The following is a 23,455-nucleotide window of genomic DNA, read 5'->3' on the forward strand; positions in this document are numbered from 1 at the left end:
TTCTCTGCCCCTCCCCCGCTCATGCTCTGTCTCTCTCCCTCTCTGTCAAAAATAAATGAACATTAAAAAAAATTAAAATAAAAGACACTTAACTACATACAAAGATGTTCATGGTATTTCATTACATGGGAGAAAATACAGTCTTAAACAGTAGGTGTATTGTGGCTCTAATTTTGCAAAGGGTACACCTCTGGTGGAATTTTAAACCAACACAAGCACTTTAAACGGATAGAGTCATCAGGCAGTATAGTATTAAAACTCAAATCTTATGATTCAGCCATTCCACTCCATATTACCTGCCTGAGTCACATGGACATGAACAGGCAGGTTTCATTTTCTTCTTCTTTTTTTAATGTTTATTTATTTTGAGAGAAAGAGAGGGCACAAGGGAGTGTGAGCAGGGGAGAGGTGGAGAGAGAAGAGAGAGAGGATCCCAAGCAGGCTCCCAGCTGTCACTCCAGAGCCCGACTTGGGGCTCGATCTTGAATCGTGAGATCATGACCTGAGCCGAAACCAAGAGTGGGACGCTTAATCGACTGAACCACCCAGGCGCCCCTATGGTTTTATTTTTTGATGATGCAAATTGGAAGTCACCTTAGTATCTATCAAAATGGAAGAGTTAAATACAATATGATGTGTCCTAACCACGGAATACCACGCAATAGCTAGAAAGAATAGGGTGCTGGGACCCCTGGGTGGCTCAGTCGGGTGAGCGTCTGTCTTTTGATCTCAGCTCAGGTCATGAACTCAAGGCTGTGAGTTTAAGCCCCACATTGGGCTCCACAATGGGAGTGAAGCCTACTTAAAGGGAAAGAAAGAATGGGGCACTGGCATGGAAATATAAGAATATTTACTGGCAGATTGTTAGGTGAGAAAAGCAAGTTGCAGAAAGGAAAGTAGAATTTAAGTCCTTTGGAAGATTCACTGCAACATGCTGTCAGTATGTCTGCATGAGCATATGCATTATTGAGACAATTTACTCTGAAAGGAGACGTATGACGCTGGTTACTTATTCTGAGATGAGAAACAGAGGATGGGCTTTATAATAGAAAGTTCGTTTTAGCCGCGGGGTTCCGATCATGTCCAAGAAAAACCCAATTATATGTGACTTGTGCAATTAAAAATAAACTAACATTTTAAGTATTAAATGTACTAAATTAAGTGTTAAATTTGTTTAAGAGTCTCTTATGGTGATGGGCGTGGAGGAGGGCACCTGTTGGGATGAGCACTGGCTGTTGTATGGAAACCAGTTTGACCATAAATTATATTTAATATAAAAAAAATAAATGTTTCTGTATTTTTGAGAGAGAGAGAGAGAGAGATGGAGAGAGAGAGAGAGAGAGAGAGAGAGAGAGAGAGAGAATCCCAAGCAGGCTTCACGCTGTCAGTGTGGAGTTCAATGAAGGGCTCAGTCCCCCGACTGGAGATCATGACCTGAGCCGAAATCAAGAATTGGAAACTTAACCGACTGAGCCGCACAGGCGCCCCTGAGGTAGATAACTTGACTGAGTTCCTTCTCCGTCTAAAATAGCACCTGTACAACACCTTCTCATGGTGCTTAATTTCCTTTTTATTTATTTATTTATTTATTTTAACCACTTGGCATACGCACGTTTCTTTTATTTGGTCTCTCCCCACTGCAGTACAAGCTCCCCATGGGAGGGCCCTTGCCTATTTGGTTTTCCGCCATTTGTTGACTGTAGCAGCAGGTGGAAAAGGGCCTTGCACCTGGAAGCCACACGGTGCCTGAATAACTCGGTGGCGGTGCACACACATGCCCGGGGAAATAACGTGGAATGAGTTACACCCACTAAAGTACCAGGAGTGTTTTTTTCCGAGTGGTAGGATGGTTAATTTTTGCATATTTAAATGAAGTTTTCTTTTTTTTTAATTAAAAAAATTTTTTAATGTTTATTTTTAAGAGAAAGAGAGAGAGAGAGAGAGATATTGTGAGCAGGGGGAGGGGCAGAGAGAGAGGGAGACACAGAATCTGAAACAGGCTCCAGGCTCCGAGCTGTCAGCACGGAGCCCGACGCGGGGCTCGAACCCACGACCCTGAGATCGTGACCTGAGCCAAAGTCGGGCGCTCCACCGCCTGAGCCACCCAGGGGCCCCTGAAGTTTTCTTTTTTAAATGTGGGAGCAGGGGTGGGGGCTCAGCTGAGACAACTTCTGCTTGCTGAGTCTCTGTTCTGTGGTCTCAGCGAGGTTTGGGTTGTTGACGATAGTATCCTTTTCCAGTGAGTTGATGATCCTGTAAATTGGTGTGCAGTTTCTTTCTTTCTTTCTTTTTTTTTTTGTAGGTGGCCAGGATGACTTTAATCATCGACCTTAAAAATTGATTGTGATTTTGCCTCCACCGCATCCTGTGGCAGAACGGGGCACGCTGTAATTAAGAAGCACGGAGTCTGCAAGGTTTCATTGCAATGTTGTAAGGGGTGAAGAAGGGACAAAGGAACACCACCGTGGCTGTGTACAGAAAGCTACTTGTAAGGAAGCTGTGCACTGTGGTCTTGCTCTACCTGTCTGTGTGGCCGCGCCTCAAGTGGCCTGTGTTTTCCTGGAACATCACAGGACTAGAAAACTGCAGGGAATGTTGTCAGGGCTAAGCTCTAGGGACTGACTTCTTGGAAACTAGTTCAGGGAGCCAGTCGCGAGTCTGTAACTGTAGGCAGGGAAGTAGACACCCCTTTCCTCCCTCCTTCCGTGTTCTACAAGTGGGGCTGGGAAGTTAAACCGACACAAGACAGGCGAACAAGAGAAAAGCACACAAAGTTTAACAGTGTGTGCGATGTGCAGTAACACTGAAGGAACTCAACGCTGAGCAGTGACTCAAGGGGTGGTTAGAACTTGGGGCTCCATCTAGGGTCTTCGCAAAGAATGGTAAGTTTGTAGAGATGAGACAAGGCAAAGGAGAAGGGACTCAGGCTTTTAGGGGTGGCAAATTGTGGGAAAACTAATGGCTGGTAAGGGGGGTTGTAGCAAGATATGTATGTTCCTCTGGGCTCCTCCCTGGTGATTCACACAGGGATAAAGAGTTTTTTCTGTGTCTGCTGCTTCTCAGTTGTTTTCAGTGTAAAATAATCCTTGTGACAAAGTGGAGTATTTTAGGATGGCATATTCTGGTCCCCTAAGTTTGATAGTGAGACATGAGAATAAAATTGGCCCAAGGAAGAAGTGGGTTCTGCCCCCACGTTCTCTGCTCAGCTAACATTGGCCACACGTCTACTGCATGCCTACCCTGGACTAGAAGCTGTGGGGATTTTTAAGAAATGTACAAAATGGCGGGTGCCTTTACCGTGGCCGCGTGGTTGTACTTGGGAGCCACGATGCTTATGAGGTCGTATTTCTGTCATCTGATGCCCTCCATATTTTCATAACTTAGAGTCTGTGTGTCCTTCTTAGAACATGTCATGGGATCACATTGCTGCTGGGATTAGAAATGTAGCTGGGAATTTTCGAAAAGTCTTGAGCTGAGGTTACATAGATATCTTTTAAGGGCAAGTGTCTGGCTCTCAGTTCCAAAATTATACTTCTCGATTTGGGAGAGTGACTTAAAGCAGAAAAAATAAGATAAAAAAGTAACTAACAGCTTCTTTAATTTGGATCCCTATTACCTGCCAAGAACTGTGTATCCCCATATTGGAGAGTTAATATTGCCATTTCACAGAAGGAGAAACAGAAGGTCAAAAAGCATACGTGCTTTTTGCGTGGACACGTACTGGTTTATAGGGATCGAATCCATGGTTGGCCTACTGAGCTGCTAAACGCAGTTACTGAGATGGAGAGGGTACTGGCATCATACACGCACGAGTTAACAGAATCTGTGACAAAGATACTAAGGCTAGGACTCTAGAATTAGGAGTAGATGTCGGGGTTGAGCTAACATCTCTCAGGTGGAACAATGGCTGTTTCTGAGCTGATAAACATCTGACACCCATACGGCTTTATGGAAGAGGGCCACAAAGGCCCCGTGGACTGCAGGCCACATGATGTGGCTAGAAAGGAAGAGTGGGCCATGGCGAGAGCCACGGCTGGGAGTCGTCCAGGAGAAGAGGCCAGGGACTTGGTGCCAACTCTTTAAAAGCCCTAGAAAAGTGGCAAAGACTTCTCCCTCTGGCTAAGTCTTCGTGGTTCTGGGCAAGGGAGGTACTAGACGATGCTTTCATACGCCGCTTGCCAGAGTGAGCTTAAGGCGAGGAAAGATGTGCTGACCTCTTTCAGCACAGCGTGTGTCAACAGTCAATCTTTGACCAGAACATGCGGGATTTGCGATTCACGGATTATCTAGAAACCTTTGGCTCCTTACCATGTTTAGGACAAAGCCTCAATCTTTTGACCACAGTGTTCAAGACCATAAATCGTACCACAACTTTAAGTGACTCGTATGGTTTCCTGAGTGCGCTAGTGTGTCTGGACTGGGGCGAGGTCAAGGGCTGTGCTTCACGTGAAACCACCTTCAGAGTGCATGTGGAACCACCCCCCCCTCCCCCCCCCCCCCCCCCACCACACGGGCACATCCTCGCGACAGCGAAAGGCATGTCAGGTGCAGTGCACGTGGGGGTCCTGAAGTTCCAACCTCTGCGTCACTTGGTCATTTCTGCATAACCAGTGTGTCACTGGGCACTTCATTCAGTGTTGAGTAGGTGGGCAAAATGGCATAACCTTTCTGAGAGAAGCACATATCAACCTGAAAGACCAACAATAGGGAATCGGTTGAACATACTACGGTATAACTGTAAGAAGTGTTATGCAGGTGTTAGAAAGTATGTCCTCAAAGAGTGAAAGAGGAAAATGTTTTCAATACAATGTTAAGTGGGAAAGCCAGATATATGTATATATATATGTATAAAATATGTATATAATGTGTATATATCAAATACCAAAAGATAAAAAGTGGTTGCTTCAGATGGTAGGATTATGGGCTCCATTTCTCCTATTTTCTAAGAGAATCACACGCGGTCTTTCTAATTAGCATACAACAGTAACAGTCCTTATCGCTTTGTTTCTGTTACATCCCAGCAGCGTTGCAACTGAACCAAACAAAATGATCTCCTTAGGGACCCATTTTCCTTGGAAGGTGGAGGAACCGGGAATTATAAACCCTGATAATTTATAACTTTGGCGCCCACGGGGCTCCAGGAGCTCAACGATGGGAGTATGTAGATGACCACATTACGTGAACAAGAAACTTGAAGATTCGTCTCGCAGCCCCCTGTACCTAACTATGTGGCAGTGGTCCACAGATGTGTCCTGAGTTAATTTGATGACATCCAAGATGGCGCTGCGAGAACTGAGGCACCCTGGGAGGGGAGAAGCTCACCCCCACGGGGGTAATACCCCCGAGGACCAGACCGTTGGCGGCCCACAAAGCGCTGCGGTGAGGGTCAGACAAAAGGCCGTCAGGACACTATTTCTCCCTTGTTGGCACACAGTGATTTTATTGGAATAAGACATTGCCCTGCTATTTCCTGGGCACGCTCTATACCTGAATCTGTGAGTCTAGAACACCAAGGAAATTAGATTTGGCGTCTTCGGTGGCGGCCCTGCGGAGGCCCCTGCTGCAGACAGTGATGCTGCTTCTGGCGTGGATGCTGTTTTGGGCCTCAGTTGGTCTTCGCAGGAGAGGTAAGAGTTTAGCCTTTTCAGGTCTGGAGTTTGCTGAGTGGAGTCAGGTATTTTGCTCAGACGTCAAGCAAGCCAGACTTTCAGAGCTCAAGTGGTTCTAGGTAAGCCTCTATTCTAGATTTCTACTGATGTAGGCAGTTGTACGAGGAGGCTATAATGAGGAATATGGTGCACCCAAGGGTGGCGGGGGAGAGCTAGTTACAAAAACAGGCTCTCTCGGTATTTCAACCCCCATTTTAGGAAGCAAGAAGATAGAGCTCTTTTTAAATTTATTCTTACCATATTTTTATTACTAAACTGACATTACCAGTGAAAACTTAGACCATTTTATAGCTGGGTACCATTTCCTAATTTACAAAGCATTTTGGGTAAATGCTCTTTTTTTTTTTTTTTTAACCCTTGGAACTTCACAGCCAAATCCAAATAAAATAAGAAAAGCGCTTTGTAAGCTATAACCTGCAGGGCCAATGTAGCGTGTTATTGTCTTTTATATGTGAGTATGTGGCCGCTGTTTTGTATTTGATGTTAGTAAATGATAGCATTTCCAGACTATCGCCTGGTCGCAACTCCTCATTTTCCCTGAGCTAAATGAGACCCACGAATGACTTGTCTAAGGCCACTCGGCTCGCGTTTAACAGAGCGGGCTTTTGTCAGCCGTGTCTATGTCCTAAAATTAATCTGGGCAATTTGGTGAGAATAGAAACTGCCCTTGTTATTTTGCACGACCAGCGTGAGCACCCGCGCTGCGTTCTGCAGCATTATTAAAGCCTAAGGTTGATGATGGTCCTATCTCTTTAAAAAGAAAAAAAAAGTCTGCTGGGTGGGGGCGGGGGGCCCGCTGACTGCGGCATCCAGTCCCCTGGACCCAGTGCGGCTGCGGTGGCAGTCACGCTGGAGCCTGCTGATGTGACAAAAGGAAAACAAAGGCGCTGAGATGGACGCTGACGGCCACCGGTAAGTGGCTGAGGATCCGGTTAGATAAGGAACGGGAAGGGAAAAGGAAGAAGCTTGTAGAAATCGGCGAGCCCACGGTGTGATTGGTTCTTGGGTCCTCCGAGAGCTGGGCTGGAAGCAGGTCGGTCAGTCACTGCAGTTGTTTCCTGACAGCACTGACCACTCTCCTAAGACACTGCCTTCCGTGGAAGGCAGAGAATCTTCTTTCACGGGTCATGCACCTGTGAGTAATGGGCTCTTTTTAAAATGTGCCGTTGGGGCTGGCAGCCTGCGGGTTTGGGGGGCGGGGAGACGCCAGCCGGCTGCTTACTAGAGAGATCCACGGTGGTCCCCGTGCTCAGACCGCCCGGCTTTGTCATTTTAATTTCCACCCTGGGCTTGCAGTGTTTGGTCACAATGGGTCCTTTGCTGTAAAACGGGGTGTGGGGGTCAAGAGCCCTGTTGAATACCAAGTGGGATTCTCAGAGCGGCTTCTGGCGGAATTTACACCGGCTGTCCTCATTTTAAACAGCACGCCCTTGCGTGATTCCACATATGATCCTTACCTTACATAACGGGTTTTGAAAATCCTGCTTTTAGTGAGCAGCATTTTACCAAGTCATTCCATTTCCTTCCAGCGAGTGATCGTCACATTCTTAGAAAGAGTATCCCGGTTTTAACAAGGAGGAAACCTCTCCGTCTTGTTCTTTCTCTTGAAACCAGGTTAATAACCTCAGGACAGACCGCCGGATTGGTTTCTAACATGCCACTGGTCCGGGCTTTCGTTTCATCCTGCTCTGTGTAAGTGGAAGGCAAAAGCAGGTTCGTTCCACGCGTTTCCCCAGCACGAACCGCCCTCGAGTTCCATGCAAGGGCAGCTCTTTATTTCTCCTCCAAAGCAGAGAAAAGTAATCGACGCGTAATCCCATTGTATTTGTCACGTGGGAAGTAAGTCTCCTATATTGGTCTTTTTTAAAGCTGCCCATTGATAACCAGGTACGCACCAGGTCAGTATGTGACCACGGTGCCCCGGTGGTTTTGCTTATGACTAACCAGCCTCCTTTCCCTAACCCTGCCGCAAAGTCTTACTCATCCTTTCCGTACCTTCTCTGGCTGTTTGGCTGGCCGATTTCCCCCCTTCTTGTCTCTGGCGTTCGAGGCTCCTTCAGTCTCCTTTTCAAACACACCAAGCCACATGTCCCACGTTCCCGTCTTTCCCTCGTGCCTTGCTTGGTTTCTGAGATTCTTTCCGTGATGAAGATGGTGTTTTCTATGCTTCCCATGATAAGAGGAAAAGCCCAGTCACGCTCTTTGAAAGACCGAGGTTCCCTTCCATCGGAAGCATCTGCTGTATTGTTGTTTATGCTGGACTGGTTCTCAGGAGCTTCAGGTATTTATCTCAGCCACGCTTCGTTGTAGCTCTGATCGCCGAAAACTCACTTAACTTCTGTGGGTCTCAGTACCTTCCTATATCAGAGATGTGGGCCGTTGTTCTTCACACAACTGTCCCCGGGTTCGGATGAGGTCATGCACGTGAAGGCATCAGCACCGAACGTGTACCGTATCGTTGTTTAGCGGGAGTTCTGACTTTTCCCATTCCCACCCACCTTCCCACTTCCCATAGGAAGTCTACCCACCTTCCTGTTCCCCGATCCGTGGGGGAAGCAGGCTACCGTGGTTTCTCATAGCATTTCCTTAAAGGAAGGGACTCCGAAATGATCTTTTGATCAAGTGCATCTTAATCAGCTCTAAGTAGATATAAGAAACATACCCGGTACTTGCTTGGGATCTCTTGCCTGTAAGCGTAATGGTGACGTTTCCACGCTGCCACAAGAGTGTTCATTGGAGGAGGGAAGGCCAAGTGTCTTTGTACAGCTCCTGTTAAAGCCTTGACGATGGCAGAGGTGATGATGATATCGACTGTCCAAGTGAGGACCGCTAGATGGGACTGATGCGAACAGTGCCAAATCGGAAACCAGAACAGTTCCCGTTGCTCTTCTGACCTTGGACAACCCGAGCAGCAGTTTGCTTTTTGTATTGCCAGCCTGTCGCTAGTTTAGTTTCTGTTCGTACGTGCTTTTCTCCTTCCTCCTTGCCACCTTTTCTTTCCTTAAACTCTACGCGTCGCGCATCGCGTCTGACGTTAGAGCCTGGGACGGAGCCACCGTGGTGGTGAGCTGGGAAGTGCTGGGCGAGAATCGAGGGGCGTGGTGCTAGCTCTGAGGCCTTGGTTTCTCTTTGCACAAACCGGAAAGTCATTTGACTTCACCTCTGCGATCAGAGGTACGACGCAGACACCCTCTACGTTTCCTTCAAGTCCTGGGTGCACAATGAATACACCCTGTCTTTGGGGTACTCTTGGTGTATAAGAGTTACTTGATCAAGTCACGTGCTTTCACCTCCACTGTCCGTTGTCCTCGGCACAATAGCCTCGAGGAAGAGCCGGCCTGTTTTGCCGATGATAAAACGTAAGACCAAGGGAGAAGAGAGCCCCAACGATTTCTCATTTGTAAAAAGGGGAGGTCGACCAGGTGGTATCCAAGTTGACTTTTCTCGCTAGACGTCAGTGAGTCCTTAGCCTGCAAACGCTGAGCTCTGGCCCCTGTACCCCCGTGTCCCCTCTCACAGCACTTGGAGCTTAGAGTGGCCTGAAATCCAATGCACACCGGTTCTCGCTTTTGTAAGGGGGCGTCGATGGTCTGGTTACAGTGACATCGTGTCCAAAGATTTGATTTAAATATTCTGCTCTGGGTTAGAAAATTGGAAGACGAGGGCAGTGTAATCCCCATTTTCCTTTTCATGTGTCCTGAAACTACAACATATTAAAGTAAGTCAAAGACCCAAATAATGTTATGGGTGATCACTTACGCTTCATAGATCTCCTTGTTTCATCTAAGTACTGAGTGCTAGAGAGCCGCACGTATTTCCATTTTTCAGGGATTTGTGCACTACTTTACTTCTAGCAGTGAAGGCTTAGCTCTTTCTCCTTGTTTTTAATGCAGTGATCAATTTAATCATTAAGAAATGATTAGGGTCATTATTCATTCTTAGGGCCATTAATACATGACTGATAGGGTCACCAGATCCGTTACAGGAAATATGGCCTAAGGTAAACATGCACTAAAAAGTTGCCTGTTGTTTATTTGCAATTCAAACTTAACTAGGCACATTTCTATTTGCTAAATCTAGGAAACCTAGATAAACAGAACCTTAACTGATAAATTAGAGAGTCATTTACTTTGAGCATAAAGATATTAATGTTGGGTGTTTAAAGCTTAAAACATACATTAAATCCAACCTTTATCAGTTTCTCATAATATGCAAGTGTCTCACTAGTTTTGTTTATTAATGCTTTTGTTTATTAAATGTGTAATAAGTGACCATTCTAAGAAAATCCTGATCCTGAAAACCGTATTATGTCCAACTCACCTCATATTCCCCAGAAGCCTTGCTACTGAATGGAAAAAAAAATACCCAAGATTTTAAATATATTTATTTGGAGTCAAACTTGGTTTTGCAAACTGACTCTGCATCATACTAGACCTGATACTTCACCTCTTGGAATCTCAGTTTCCTCCTTCTTTTTTTTTGTTTTTTAAATGTTTATTTTTTTTTTTGAGAGAGAGAGAGAGAAAGAGAGAGAGACACAGTGTGAGCAGAGGAGGGGCAGAGAGAGAGGGAGACACAGAGTCCGAAGCAGGCTCCAGGCTCTGAGCTGTCAGCACAGAGCCCCATGCGGGACTCGAACCCACAGACCGTGAGATCATGACCTGAGCTACTCGGGCGTGCCTCAGTTTCCTCCTCCTTAAGTGGCACTGATAATAGGCTAACAATCACCACCTCAGAGGTCAGATGACAGGTGAATAAAGCCTCTGGCGTGGATTTCCATGGCAAGCTCCCTTTGTTTTTTTAAGGGAATGAATGAATATTCTTTTTCCCTGCAAAAAACCCGGATGATAATATTAGTCAGATAATATGAAATGAGATGTGTTTTAATCAAATAGTCTATTTTTCATGCATTATTTTTTAAGAGCTTTATGGAGATCGAATTCCCATGCCATCTAATTCATCTATATGGTCTCTTATTTTGGGGTGAAACGTTGTCTTTGATAACATTGATCCCAAGATAAACCCAAGACTCTGAGGAGGTCCCCTTCCAGTATCAGCCCTCCCCAGACTCCTGCCTCAGACAATTTGCTCCATTAGTTGACAAGACTGAAAACAGAGGCTCCTCAATTCGATCCAAGAGATGCTATAAAAGTAGTGTATTTTTATTTGCTGGAAATTGGCCAAAGTGACTAAATTATTCAATCTCTGTTGAACGCCTTACGTATCCATGGCCCCAGATCTCACTGAGTGAGAGAGTCAACGACGAAGAAAACACTCTTGAGGCGTGTTCAGCAAAGTAGGGGAGGAAGATTTGTGTAACACAGAGGAGCTTCGGAATCTGAGGGAGTAGCTCATAGTTTTTTCTTATTCCGTTTGAAATACGGTATCTTTTCTGTCATGCATTGTACACGGACATCTTCAATTACGCACACGTGCACACAACCAACCAGTTACTTATCGCCCACAAAGTGCATTTACAGACACCTTCAATCACAGGGATGTGCGTTTGAGGTCAGATGATGACTAGCGACCGTGGCCTTTTCTGCAACAGATCGTGCCGATACAGTTCTGTCATTAGCGACACTCAAAATAGTTGCTACGTCTTAAAATCTTAATTTTGCTCCATTCACGTACAGGGCGAGTGAATCTGATTTCTCCATTTTGCAAAGATGCCATTTGAAAGTCTCTGCTGACTCCTGTTTTGTTCTGACATTAGGGAGGGCCAGGCAATTATTCCGAAGGCAGTGCCAGTCGAGGCTTTCTGGGGGCCGGAAGTCTGTCTGTGGCTGGCTCCCCGTTCTCGTGACGTGAGGGACTTTCAAGGGTGAATTTTCACCGCATGCCAGAGGATCTCGCTACCGGTGGCTTCGGTCAGACGCGATACACAGTAATGTGGGTTGTTAGTTCCCAGTTGTAGATGAATGTGGATGCCCTTCTCAGGAGGTCACCACGGGCAGCTCTGACCCTGTTGTTTGCTGTAGGTGGGTTGAAGGACCGTTTCTGGCGAAACCAACGTTATTCTGATAAGTAAAGCTGCAGAGCGCGACGCCTGTGAATATGGCAGCACGGCCAACGGTGGAAAGGGGGAGAGGTCACCCGGGATGTCCTCGCTTCCTCGGGGCCACAGGCCACTTCCTCTCCCTCCATGAAGACGGGCTTCTACTAGTTCCGAGCCCATGTGGTTCTGTATTTAACAGACACGCTAAGCCAAAGAGAAGGGACATCATCCTGGGGATGAAGTCCAAGGGGTAGGTCCTGTTGATATTTCTATCTCGTTCCCTGCAGGAAAGACCTCTCTTTTCATTCCCACGGGTGGCAGCTGGGTGTCTGTGTTCTAGCTCCTGGGAAGTCTGTTCTGTCCTCTTGCTTTCTGGCGAAGTCTACCTTAGAAATCCCCTCGTCTTCCCTCGCTCCTCCCCGCCTACCCACCAAAGGACGGCTTTGGGCCAAGGGGACGTCACCTCTTGTCTCCACCGGGGCCATGATTTCCGCCCGGAGTCTCTGGGCCTTTTCTGCTTCGCGCAGAGCAACTCGAAGGGAGCTTCACCTCCGTGAGTTAGCGGGGCCGGAACGTGTCTTTCCTCCTCCTTAAAGGAGACCGTAGATGGTGCCAAATTCACCCGCTGTGGGGAAAACCCTGATTGCCAGAACAGGGTATTTTTGCCGGGAAGGCGGAGAGGTCACTGAACGGCACGCCGTGCCTCTCTTAGCTGTGGGCAGCGGCCTCAGCTTTCAGAGCCAGACGAACGGATTCCACAGCTGGCGGGATGGATGTCCAAATCCCCGTTCCCAAGTAGCAAGTTCAGAGAGCCAACTGTTCGGGCCCGACGCCCGGGACGAGGGCCTGAGTCAGGCGGCAGAGGGTATCACGCGTGCATTTCCTGGCCCCGCACGTGTTGGAGAATATTACACGAACATGAAGAGGGACATCCAAGATTGGCAAACGTCATCTGCAGTCTGCTGAGTGCTTTTAGACATAGTTCCGGGTGGTCTTTCTGATGAACCTGCACAGGGAGGGGGCAGGCCAGATGAGGCGCAGAGAGATGACGTGATTCTCCAGCCTTGGCCTTCCTCCTGCGCTCCTAACCACCCCCCCACCAACCCCCCACCCCGGACTTGATGTGATGGAAGCGGCTTTCTTTCCTTTGGGGGGAAGAAGCAATGGGAGAGAAGGAAATCATATTTGAGTACGGATGTTGTGTTCGGTGAATAAGGTAAGAGCTAGAAGTCGAAGACCCCGTGTTTGAGTTCCAGGGTCGGATGTCGCTTGACTTTCTGTGCACCAATTTCCTTACGTGTGAAACAGAATTAACAATTTTCTACCGAATTACCAGGTTGTTATGAAACTGCAAAAAGATAATATCTATGGAGTCACTTCAATGAATTAAAGATACTTTATCTTGGGGCGTCTGGGTGGCTCAGTCAGTTAAGCCCCTGACTTCGGCTCAGGTCATGATCTCGCGGTCTGTGGGTTCGAGCCCTGCGTCAGGCTCTGTGCTGACAGCTCGGAGCCTGGACCCTGCTGCGGATTCTGTGTCTCCCTCTCTCTCTGTCCCTCCCCTGCTCACACTCTGTCTCTGTCTCTCTCTGAAAAGTAAATAAACATAAAAAAAATTAAAAAAAAGATACTTTATCTTTGCAAGACACTCCTACTATACTGCATTATAATTTTACTATCAATAACATTTCAACTGCACACAAAATGTAGGATATACTGATTTTCTTGGCTATGCTAATGAGCTACGTTAACACAACATTATGAAAGCAGTAAAAAACACCAGAGTTAACACTTCATGGTTAATTTGGTCGTCCTGAAAAGCTGTCTTAAATTGCATTGGACTGCTGTTCATTCACGGCTGATGCCATAAAAAAGGCTTCTGTCTTCTGTGTGATGTCATTGTTAAGGATTTGTTGAAGTAAATGGAGCACTTAAAAATGGATGCATTATCAGGTGAAGGTTTATATGCAAGAGAAGCGTTAAACATAGAAGTATAAAAATCCCACGTAATGTTAATGTTACCATCAGTAAGGCACAGAAAGCATTTCTGAGTTTAAAATAATGAACATGAAATAGAACTAAATACATAATCACAAGCAGAGATGTGTTCCTATATAAGCTTATTTAAAATGTGAAATTATCGGGGCGCCTGGGTGGCTCAGTTGGTTGAGCAGCCGGACTACAGCTTAGGTCATGATCTCACGGTTTGTGAGTTCGAGCCCCACATCGGGCTCCGTGCTGACAGCTCAGAGCCCGGAGCCTGCTTCGGATTCTGTGTCTCCCTCTCTCTCTGCCCCTCCCCTGCTCACGCTCTGTCTCTCTCTCTCAAAAATAAATACACATTAAAAAAAATTTTTTTTTACAATGTGAAATTATCACACACCAAGAAATAGATGTTTGTTGAATTGAGTAAAGGGGTGTGTGTGTGTGTGTGTGTGCGCCATCGTGAGTTGGGAATAAAAAAGACATTTTAATGTTTCCTTCGCCTATATATTTTGATCTTGGATTAGTACAAAATAATCATGAGAATAAAGAGAAGAATATACAATAAGTGCTTTGTGAATGTTGGTGTGCTGCAGACATTTTGATATCATTATATGGGAAGCAGTTGGGTTTATTGGAGAAGCTCTTGAACGAAGGGCGTAGAGCTGGTGTCGGGGCTCTGTCACCTCGTCGGTGTGACCTTTGTGGTGCCCTCGTGGCCCACGGGACCCTGTGATGGCAGGCGCAGTGTCTCCCCTTCTAACCCTGCCCCTGCAGAGCTACATTTCGCGAAGATTAACGCCTTTGCAAACGAACGTTTTCATATTTATAAACTCACATGGACAACATCTGCCATAGACTGGCCCTGGGGACGTGTGTCACCTCGTTCCCTTCTATATCCCCTTGTGGCGTGGGCACATGCCTTAACGTGTTTTGAGCTTCGGTCCCTTAACCTGTAAAATGGGGAAGCCAGCTGGTCTCCCTCTTTCCTCAAGTAGGCTTGAGGATTGCGTGAAACCACGGATGCGATTGTGCGGGACTACACGGGCAAGGTGCTGTCGTTTAAACGCCACATGCAGAATTTCATATTAATTCAGAAGGACTCATGGGCACCACGTGGATCTTCGCAACTCTGAGGAAAACTTTGGAATGCCGGGGGAGCAGGTTCTCACAGAGCGTTTCACAACGTGGAGGCCACATGCCCTGATCACGGAGGGAATGGTCGGTGTTGGGGAAATGAGGAGATGTGATGTGACTCAAATAGGCATCAAAAAAAATGAGATTATTCAGTGAGGATATGACCCCTTCTGCAAGTTCCTTCTCTCCTTGCCTCCCCTCCCTCTTCTTTTCTTCCTCTCCTTCCTTCTTCCTGTAAAAACCTTATTACGTAGACTCTATTTTTCCATCAGAACCTCATTCTTAATTAACAGCTGTTCTAGCAATAAGTGGAAGATATTAAAGACTGTCTTAAGCAAAGATGTCATTATATGCCCTCCGTCATGTTATAACCCTATTTTTAATATTATCCCCTGCACAAGACACAATTTATAGTACACGTTTAATTTTTATTATTTTTATTTATTTATTTATTTATTTATTTTAAATTAATGTTTACTTTTGAGAAAGAGAGAGAGAGCGAGCAGGGGAGGGGCAGAGATAGAGAGAAGGAGACACAGAATCTGAAGCAGGCTCCAGGGTCCAAGCTGTCAGCACAGAGCCTGATGCGGGGCTCAAACCCATGAACCACGAAATCATGACATGAGCAGAAGTCATACGCCCAACCGACTGAGCCACCCCAGGCGCCCCATAATTTTTATTATTTTTAAAATGAAAATACTATGCATACGAAAGAGTATATATAAATTAGAGAATTTTGCATACTTTTTGGGGGGCTGTTTCTTTTTTATTTTCAAGAGTTCTGTATTCTGGACACAAAACTGTCAATTATCTGTGTGGCAAATGCGTTCTCCTGATTTTTGTAGCTTACCTTAGGTGAACAGAAGTTCTTAGTTTTAATACGGTTTGACTGTAACAATCTTTTGTCTTACGATCAGTGGCTTCTATTTGTTCTTTGGAGAATTCTTCTTTACTCTGAGGTCATTAAGATATTGTGTTATATTCCTTTCTAAAAAGCTTAAGGTTTGATCTTCTCGCTCATGAGAGTTTGTGTTGGTATTTGTGCACAGTGGGAGGTACAGATACATTTTGTTTCCACGTAGATAACCGCTTGTCCCAGTAACATTTTCCGAATGGTCTGCTTTCTCCACCGAATTCTACAAACACCTCTGTCATGTATCAAGTTTCCATGAATGCAGGGCCCTGTGGCTAAGCTTTTTATTCTGATTGTTCCTGTGTGAATGCCATACCAACTTAGTTATAATAGTTTTACATTAAGATTCAACATCTAGAAAAGCTTTCTGAAGGAGTCTTTTTAAAAAAATTCTTGTCCCTTTGTTCTTCCCTAAAACTCTGAGAATCAGCTTGTCAAGTTTTATTTTAAAAACTTACTGGGATTTTAGTGGGAATTCCTCTGAATGAAAAGATCAATTTGAGGAGAGCTGACATGGCATTACATGCATTATCTCCATTTTTAAAAGGGCCTCTTTAATGTTTTTTTGTTCAAGTTGACAGATTTTCTTCCTAGAAGTTTTATACAAGTTCTTTCGTTATAACTATTCCAAGGTAACTCCTTCCCCCCCCCCACCCCCCACAGGCTATTATAAATGGCTATCGTTTAAAAGAACACCTTAAAAAAATCCACAAACTCTTGTTGGTATGTAGAAAGGCAGCTGAATTTATCAATAATCTTGATTCACTCTACTATTAATTTTGGTAATTTGCCTAAATTTCTTTTTTTTAATATTCCATCTGTGAATAGTGACAGCTTTGCTTCCTCTCTTGCTCCCCTCGTTTCTCATTCTTCTCCCCCCTTTTCTGTCTTTCACTGGCTGGCACCTCCCGTGAAATGGGGAATAGAAATTAAGACAGGAGGGTATGTTTGCCCTTTAATGAAGTTCTCACCTACTTCTCATTGACCTAAAGTTTTTTGTTTTCTTTCCTTTTAATTTTTTTTTTTGGTTATTAATGGATACTGTATTTTATTCTCTGATCAGCTTAATCATAAGATATTATGCTTATTACACACTGCTGGACTCAACTTGCTAATAGGTATTTCAAATTTTTGCATGAGTGAGATTGGCCATTACATTTTCTTTTTCATAATTGTCCCGGTTTGGTGTAGATCATTTAATTTGGGAATATTATCAGCCTCATGAAATTACTTGGACATACTGTCTGTTTTCATGTTCTCTGGTAGAATCTATAAGATATTAGAGTTCATCTGTTTATCGAACATTTGGTACGGCTCATGTGTTCTCTGTGAAAAGATTTTAAATATCAGTGATCGAATCTATTTCCTGGATTGACTTAGTTCTTGAATTCGTTTTGGTGCTTTATATTCTTCCAGGAATTTGTCCATTTTCAAAATTTAAAAATTCATTACCCGAAAGGTTGTATCGTCTCTTATCTTTTTAATCTCTGACGCATCTAATGTTTCATTCCCAGCACTATCTTTGTGTGAGTGACTTTGCTTTTATCTTGATCAGACTTGCCCCAAGTTTGCCAGTGTATCTTTTAAAGTGTGAGTGACTTTGCTTTATCTTGATCAGACTTGCCCCAATTTTGCCAGTGTGTCTTTTAAACAAACTCACTTTTGTCTTTGCTGATATTTTCTTCTGTGTCTTTGTTTTCCACTTCATTAGTTCTGCTCTCATCATTATTTCCTGTTTTCTTTGGGTTTGTCCCATTACCTTTTTCTAAGTTCCTGAAGTGGATACTTAATTTTCAGTCTTTCTTCTTTCTAAATGAAATCATTAAAGGCTCTAAATGTCCCCATCCATTTACTAACCCCCTTTTTAATGAAGAGAGACCAGAATTTAGAAAGATTCCTTTTGTTTTGTATTCATCTTATTTATCTTTAGAGTTGCCCTCTATTTGTGGCACGTAGGACTGGGTTTCCACGTATGTTGTGAATAGAGAGTTTCCTTTCATAATACATTTATGTAAGCACAGAGTAACTTTAAAAATATTAAGTAAGTGACAAATAGATGGCACCCAATTAGGCCACAGATCCTCAAATATGAAAAAAACCATAAGGGTGACTCATCAGTGACTACCGTTCGGGCAACTGGTGTTTCCAGGTAACACGCTGTCTTCTCTCATCAATACGCGTATACAATTGTTATATCATCGGGGGGTAATTTCTTTCTAAATTTTTTAAAAAAAATTTAAAATTTGAGTGTAGTTGACATACAACGTTACATTAGTTTTGGGTGTAGAGCATAGCGATTCAACAAGTTTATACATTCTGCTCTGTCCACCAAAAAGTAGCTCCCCCCGTCATCATACAATACTATTACAGTATCATTGACCGTATTGCCTATGCTGTGTCTTTTCACAGGGGGTAAGTTCTGAACAATTGGAGAAAAAAGACAAGTCCTGGGGAGATGCACACGTACCAATGTTCCAGTGTCCAAAAAGGAACAATAGTTGTTAGAATTCTAACTTGTAGCCTAGATGTTAATTATAGAAGTCATATTAAAATTGATTGCATTGAAAGAGAATTAAGGGGCTGTTAGACAAGGGCACGGTTATCCCTGGGACCCAGCATGGGTTCATCAAGAACATGTCTTGTCGATGTCCCCTTTGACAACATTTTTAGACTGGCAGCACCGTGGAGGGGTCAGCAGAAAGACTGTACCTTGGCCTTGGTGATACACTGGGCAAAGCTGTTGTATCTTGCTAATATTGATAGCTTGATGTGCTCGATGATGGGACTTTCATTAGGGCTCAGAGTTGTGTAGTAAAAACTATTTAGAGATCTTTTTTTTTTTTGTCATCAACGTATCATTGTCCCTCTGGAGGAATGTTCTAATAATTTGCCGCAGGGTTCTCCTACGTTGTATTGCAATTTTATAAAATGTTCCAGGTGATATAAAGCTAATTAAAATTGCAGATCTCAGAATATGTTTTTCAAAAGATATTGACAAACTGGAATTAGAGCTGGAAACTCCTTCAGTGAGGCTAGTAAGCACGAACTTGCAGTGTTACACTTAAGTCAATACTTCTGTTTTTCTCTAACGCTCCCACAGAGGCAGAACACGTGCAGCCTAAGGCCTCTATTTGAGTATAACTGATTCCAGATTTCCCTTGGAATTTCATATTTTATCACAAACATTTATATAAAACCTGTGTCCGTTCTACAATACATTTATATTTTATGTTTATATTTAACATGACATTTTAATTGACAAAATCTTTTTTAGTCAGAAGACATATCTGGATTAATTCCTATGCTCAGAATTGTTATAAGTTAAGTCATAGAACGAATCGTAGAATTTCACAGGTGTTAATGAGTTACAACACTTACTCCAGCTCCTTGTTTTACAGGTAAAGAAACTGATTCTAATCTTCCACTTTATTGCACAGAACTTCTCTTAAACTGAACATTTCAAATTGAAGAGTCTAATTTCTGAAATCCATTGTCATACAAAAGGGTTTCATCTTCTTGTTATGTAATTTCCTTCTTTTTTCTTTTTTGGACAGAGAGAGAAAGAGGAAGAGAGAGAGAGAGAATGCACAGGGGTGAGGGGCAGAGAGAGAGAGGGAGAGAATCCCAAGCAGGTTCCATGCCCAGTGCGGAGTCCGATGCAGGGCTCAATCTCACGACGCTGAGATCACGACCTGAGCCGAAATTAGGAGTCGGACACTCAACCGACTGAGTCACCCAGGCGCCCTATAAATTCTTAATTTAATTTTAATTCTTTAATTAAAAATTTAAATACAAAGTTTCTCTAATTCTTGACACACGGCATTCAAATTTCATTGTACACATTTTTATATGAAAGCATAATTAAGATTTGGTTTGGTTTGTTTCAATTAATCTCACTCATGATGCCTGGTAATATTTTTATTATAACAAGTTACTGGGGAAGTGTTTTCGGGAAATAGTTTACAGTGAGTTTTGAGTTCTTTGGTTTTCATGAAGTCAAGAATCTATAGTATTATAAGCATAGCTTAGATTACTCTCTCTAAATGACTTTTTTTTTAAAATTTTTTTTAATGTTTATTTATTCTTGAGACAGAGAGAGACAGAGCATGAACGGGGGAGGGTCAGAGAGAGGGAGACACAGAATCTGAAACAGGCTCCAGGCTCCGAGCTGTCAGCACAGAGCCCGACACGGGGCTCGAACTCACCAACTGCGAGATCATGACTTGAGCCGAAGTCGGCCGCTTAACTGACTGAGCCACCCAGGCGCCCCTCTAAATGACTTTTGTCCACAATGAAATATTATCGGCTAACAAAAAGTAGAATAGGAGTCCAGGAGCTGGTTTTCCAGTTTCTGGTTTATCAGTTCCTGGTTGAGTGAGCTTGAACAGTTACTTACCTTTCTGCATTCAAGTTTCGTTAACATATTAAACATCTTAGCAATTCTACCTCTCTTCTGTCTGCTCCAAAGAACTGTTGAAGTGTGGTACTGTCTAAAATTATCAAGCGTTTATACTCAAGAGAGTTGTATGAACGGGTAGAAAATTCAGTCTCATGTGTCCCTCTGGCTTATCACCGTTGTCAAAGTTAGTCATTTTTTTTTTTTTTCTAGTTTGTTTCTTAAGATGTTAGACTGCTGGCAGGTACTAGTGGTTATTGAGACTATACTAGAAAGAAAGGCTTTGTGAAAGACACATTTTCTTTCCTCTTTCTGATGTAGATGTTTTACTTTCAAACGTGAGTTGTGTTATATGTAAAGTTGCAGCTTTGGATTTAATGGTACTGTGCCTGGCAAAAGGTACATTATGTGAAGCACATATTTCACTTGAAAGAAGCCAGAGAAATAGAGAAATGAGAAGAAATGCATAGGGAGTGAGAACAGGAAACTAAATTAAGTAGATTTTTTTTTTTTTTTTAATTTACCGAGGCCGCCATGTGCATCTGTTGGTTGTGAGGGAGGGATAAATGCCATGCTGTTTGGCAGGGCCACAGTGCAACCACCAGTTTATAATTAGCAAGTCGCTGGAAATAAGAACCGTGGCTGTCTTCCATGAGGAATTACATTTTCAGTGCATTTACTCCGCGTACTTTTCCTTACTCCTTCCTTTAACCTTCGTTGATTTTTCTCTCAGGGTCCAAAAGTGACGTGGAAAAGCAGGTATCACCAGCAGAGCAAGAAGAAAGGCTCTCGCCCGTGAGCATTTCACATCTGCTGAGATGAGGGGGAGGAACACCGAGCCCCAAAGCTTCTGTGACATTTTTCCTCACCACCTTCGTGAAGAAAATACAGAAGATTCTCAGATGAAAATAGCTCATTTGTGCTGTGGGGAATAGCCAAAAACCATTGCCCAACCAGTACTATTTTACCTGAAGAACTTCTGTGGGTTGCTCGATCAGGCGCATAACCCAACGAGGCAACCACTTTCAACTTTCAGTCTGGAGAGTCACATGTGAGGGAACACCACAAAACGCAGCCATGCTTCCGGGCGTCAGATGATGAATGGACACTGAGGGGAACACGGGCTTTTTACCGGCCAGGCAGAGCTGAGCTTGGAGTACACATTCAAAGGAGACACAAACGAAAGACTTAGAAGACAGGAAAAGAGTTTCATGATTTTCACCGACACATATTCCGGAAGTGATAATGGAGGCCAAGGATAATAGGTAAATGAGCTCATGTTTTCAATTATGACAATTTGCACTGATATTTCAAGGTTTATTGGGTTTTCCCGAGTGAAACATAGGTAGGCAAAAACAGGTGAAAGCTTTCTAGAGATGAAAGTGAATCAACTCTAGGTACTTTAGTTCTAACTGGAATTACCTGTGTAAAAGTTCAAGCCAAGGGTTGAAAATCATTCCTTACCTTCGCCCAGATGGTTTTTGATTTTCTGTCTTCTGGTGTGGCTGCTGTAAGGGACAGTTGATTGGATCTACCCCGTTCTCTCCTTCTTCAGGTGTATATGTTAGTGCCTCTTACTGGCCATATGATTATTCAGAAAATGTTAAATAAAAAACTGTGAAGTACCTGAAATTGTATCAGATAACCCAGGAAAGGGTGGGGGAGAGAGAGAGAGAGAGAGAGAGAGAGAGAACGAACACAGTCTGCATTGACTTTGGGAACTATGATAACAACAAAATTCACTCCTTTCCTCAAATTTAATTGCTATTTTATGAGAACATATGCTTCTTTTGCAGGCTTGAGGATTTATGCAAAAATATAATATTTATAATTACCCCTTACATTTCCATGTATTCTTTTTTTTCTTAAGCATATAGCAAAACATTCTTTCATTGATTTTGAATGCTGTATTCAAACAGTTATGTTCAATAAATAAAATTTTCGTGCCACAGGGACCACGTAAGGCTTCACATCTTATAACCTAATGCTATCAGTGGATGGAAGGCTTTTCCAAGTTGGCTTTCAAACTTGGCTTACCCTTGAAAAAGCCCAGTATTTGTTTTTCTCTTTCAAATTTTTCCACAATAAAAATTCTTAAGTGTTTTATTCATTAGGCCGTGGAGGTAAGTGTAACTTTTTCAATAGTACTTGCCTTCTAGCAAATCAGGATTAATTTTGCGACTGCTTGTTACCTAAATATGTGAATGCACACACGAATTGAGACTACATCATGGTTTTGATTTTTATTGCCCAATTGGAATATCTATTTTCTGAATTTTTTAGTATAATAAGAAGCCATCTAAGATGGATTTTCGTACCCTTACTGATACTAAATTGCTTAGACGTGAGAGAAATATACTTATGTATCACTGTACGTGTTTTCTCACAGTAGTTCTGACTTTTTCCTTTTTCTTTTTTATCTTTCTTTTAGTAGAGAGAGAGAGCGCGCGTGTGTGCAGGTGCACTCACACACGTGCCTGCACACGTATGCCAGTGGGGGAGGGCCAGAGAGAGAATCTTAAGCAGTCTCCATGCTCAGTGCAGAGCCTGATGCAGGGCTCGATCTTATCACCCTGTGATCATGACCTGAGTGGGAATCAAGAGTGGGTGCTTAACTGACTGAACCACCCAGGTGCCCCTCTTTTTTACCTTTTAAAGTGCTTCTGTGTAATGACTTCTTAGTTATGAAAGTCGTTGCCTTTCAAACTAAAGGTGAATTCATTTTCATTCAACTTACCAGTTGACTGATCGGTTAAAAATAATTTCATTTGTAAATTTATTTTATTTTTTTAATGTGTATTTATTTTTGAAAGAGAGAGAGAGAGAGACAGAGTTTGCATGGGAGAGGGGCAGAGAGAGAGGGAGATGCAGAATCCAAGGCAGGCTCCAGGCTCTGAGCTGTCAGCACAGAGCCCGATGTGGGACTCGAACTCACAAACCAGGAGATCGTGACCTGAGCTGAAGTTGGACGCTTAACTGTCTGAGCCCCCCACGCTCCCTTATAAATTTATTTTAAAATAAAGCATTAATGCTGTTTAGTTATACTGAAGTCCAACTTTTCAACAGTCAGGATTGATTTGAAAGCATCTGACAGATGTTGAGAAAACAACATGTTGAATTGTCTTTGTAGTCATTGGCTGATAAATTCTATTTATAGCTAGCAAAAAGTATATTAACTTTGGGTATATCTTTGCAGATTATGTAGGCTTTGGGTGCTTTAGAATTTCCTCACAACTGATGTATTTATTTACTTGAAGCTTATTTACTTATTTACTTAAAGCCAAAATGTTGGGGGTGCCTGGGTGGCTCAGTCATCCGACTGAAGTCATCTGACTTCAGCTCAGGTCATGATCTCGTGG

The 23,455-nt window shown here is 43.5% G+C and overlaps 1 protein-coding gene across 2 annotated transcripts in view; it reads left to right on the top strand.

Moving 5' to 3' along the window:
* Nucleotides 1–6,461: 6,461 nt before the first annotated feature.
* SACS (sacsin molecular chaperone) overlaps nt 6,462–23,455 on the top strand; it is an 85,316-nt gene continuing 68,322 nt past the window's right edge. For both annotated transcript variants that reach the window (XM_060637538.3, XM_060637541.3), the window contains exons 1-2: nt 6,462–6,581; nt 20,830–21,361. In XM_060637538.3, the coding sequence (XP_060493521.3) occupies nt 21,342–21,361 (20 nt within the window). In that variant the 5' untranslated portion in view covers nt 6,462–6,581; nt 20,830–21,341. The remainder of the gene's footprint in view (nt 6,582–20,829; nt 21,362–23,455) is intronic.

This window comes from Panthera onca, chromosome A1 (genome assembly GCF_046562875.1).
Source record: "Panthera onca isolate mPanOnc1 chromosome A1, mPanOnc1 haplotype 2, whole genome shotgun sequence".
In the NCBI taxonomy this organism is placed as follows: domain Eukaryota; kingdom Metazoa; phylum Chordata; class Mammalia; order Carnivora; family Felidae; genus Panthera; species Panthera onca.